General features: G+C 54.5%; 1 protein-coding gene across 1 annotated transcript in view; it reads left to right on the forward strand.

Moving 5' to 3' along the window:
- Positions 1-1,441: 1,441 nt before the first annotated feature.
- The window catches only part of cpne4a (copine IVa), a 27,827-nt gene continuing 26,768 nt past the window's right edge, over positions 1,442-2,500 (forward strand). The window contains exon 1 of the mRNA XM_055163604.1: positions 1,442-1,606. Within this exon, the coding sequence (XP_055019579.1) occupies positions 1,442-1,606 (165 nt within the window). The remainder of the gene's footprint in view (positions 1,607-2,500) is intronic.

The raw sequence follows: 2,500 nt of genomic DNA on the forward strand, positions 1-2,500 counted from the left end.
GGTCAGGTCCCTCCCTGTGTGTGTCAGGTCCCTCCCTGTGTGTGTGTCAGGTCCCTCCTCCCTGTGTGTGTCAGTCCCTCCCTGAGTCCTGTCCTTTGTGGTGTCAGGTTCTACTAGTCCTGGTTTAGTCCTTCTGGCTAGTCGTCCTGGGTTTAGTCCTGGTTGAGTCTCTGTTGTCCTGTTTAGTCCTGGTTAAGTCCTGGTTTAGTCCTGGAGGTTTAGTCCTGGTTTAGTCCTGGTCCTGGTTTAGTCCTGGTTTAGTCCTGGTTTGAGTCCTGGAGTCTGGTTAGTCCTGGTTTACCTGGTCCTGGTTTAGTCCTGTTTAGTCTGGTTCCAGTTTACCTGGTTTAGTCCTGTTTAGTCCTGGTTTAGTCCTGGTTTAGTCCTGGTTTAGTCCTGGTTGGTCCTGGTTTAGTCCTCCTGGTTTAGTCCTGGTTTAGTCCTGGGTCCTGGTTTTTAGTCCTGGTTCAGACCTGGTTTAGTCTTGGTTTAGTCCTGGTTTAGTCCTGGTTTAGTCCTGGTTGAGTTCTCTTCTCAGGTGCAGTTGGATTTTATTTAAAAGTGAGAGTCATAATTTAACCGACTCCCCAGGAGAATCTGACCCACAAACCAGTCCAGCTGTAGACCTGGTTTAGATCTCGTTTAGTTCTGCTTTAGATCTGGGTTAGTCCTTGTGCAGTTCTGGTTCAGACCTGGTTTAGTCCTGGTTTAGTCCTGGTTCAGACCTGGTTCAGACCTGGTTTAGTCCTGGTTTAGTCCTGGTTCCTGGTTCAGACCTGGTTCAGACCTGGTTTAGTCCTGGTTAGTTCCTGGTTCAGACCTGGTTCAGACCTGGTTTAGTCCTGGTCCTTTTAGTCCTGGTTTAGTCCTCCTGGTTAGTTCAGACCTGGTTCAGACCTGGTTCAGACCTGGTTCAGGACCTGGTTTAGTCCTGGTTTAGTCCTGGTTCAGACCTGGTTCAGACCTGGTTCAGACCTGGTTCCTGGTCCTGGTTTAGTCCTGGTTCAGACCTGGTTTCAGACCTGGTTCAGACCTGGTTTAGTCCTTTTAGTCCTGTTCAGACCTGGTTCAGACCTGGTTCAGACCTGGTTTAGTCCTGGTTTAGTCCTGGTTAGTCCTGGTTCAGACCTGGTTCAGACCTGGGTCCTGGTGGTTCAGACCTGGTTCCTGGTTCAGACCTGGGTCCTGGTTTAGTCCTGGTTTAGTCCTGGTTCACTGGACCTGGTTCAGACCTGGTTCAGACCTGGTTTAGTCCTGGTTTAGTCCTTGGTTCAGTCCTGGTTCAGACCTGGTTTAGTCCTGGTTTAGTCCTGGTTCAGACCTGGTTCAGTCCTGGTTCAGACCTGGTTTAGTTCTGACTCTGCTCTTGTGGCTGACCGGCACAGACAGCAGTTCTTCTCCTCGCGCCGTGGACCTGGAGGACCTTAGCCCCGCCCCCCGGATGGTGGACATGCTGGAAGCTCATTCGCTGGGGCTGCTGGAGGGGGCGTGTCTCGCCAAAGTGGAGCTGAGGGTCACGTGTAAAGGCGTCCAAGACCGAGACCCCAGGACCAAACCAGACCCCTGCGTGGTCCTCAACACCAAGACCCGAGGCCACTGGACCGAGGTGAGTCCTGGACCAGACCAGGACCAGACCAGGACCAGACCAGGACCAGACCAGGACCAGACCAGGACCAGACCAGAGACCAGACCAGACCAGACCAGACCAGGGACCAGGACCAGACCAGACCAGGACCAGGACCAGACCAGACCAGACCAGACCGGGACCAGGACCAGACCAGACCAGGACCAGACCAGAGACCAGACCAAGACCAGAGACCAGAGACCAGACCAGAGACCAGACCGGGACCAGGACCAGGACCAGGACCAGGACCAGAACCAGACCAGGACCAGACCAGAGACCAGACCAGGACTCCTGGTTAAGTCCTGGTCCTGGTCCTGTTGTCTTCATCAGACCAGGACCTGCAGTTCTGTGGAGGTTTGACTCGAGTGTGAAGCATCTGGGATGAAGATCAGATCCTCCTCAGTCACACGGGAGGAGCTCGGAGTAGAGCCGCTGCTCCTCCACGTGGAGAGGAGCGTCTGAGGGGAGGAGCTCGGAGTAGAGCCGCTGCTCCTCCACGTGGAGAGGAGCGTCTGAGGGGAGGACGTCTGTTCTGACGTCTCCTGGACGTGTCCCTCAGGAGGTGTTCATGTCCCACCAGGAGGAGGAGGAGACCCAGGACACACTGGAGGGACCATGTCTCTGGACTGGACTGGGAACACCTCAGGTCCCACTGGAGGAGCTGGAGGAAGTGTCTGGGGTGAAGGAAGTCTGGGAGTCTCTGTTCAGACTGATGCTCCGAGACCCGAGCCCAGAGAAGAAGAAGAACATGGACCAGGACTGTTCTAGTCCTGGTTTAGTCCTGGTCTGGTTCTGGTCTGGTTCTGGTCCTGGTTCTGGTTCTGGTTCTGGTTCTGGTTCTGGTTCTGGTCTGGTTCTGGTTCTGGTTCTGGTTTT

Source organism: Boleophthalmus pectinirostris, unplaced genomic scaffold (assembly GCF_026225935.1).
Source record: "Boleophthalmus pectinirostris isolate CB_2022bp ecotype Guang Dong unplaced genomic scaffold, ASM2622593v1 HiC_scaffold_6, whole genome shotgun sequence".
Lineage (NCBI taxonomy): Eukaryota > Metazoa > Chordata > Actinopteri > Gobiiformes > Gobiidae > Boleophthalmus > Boleophthalmus pectinirostris.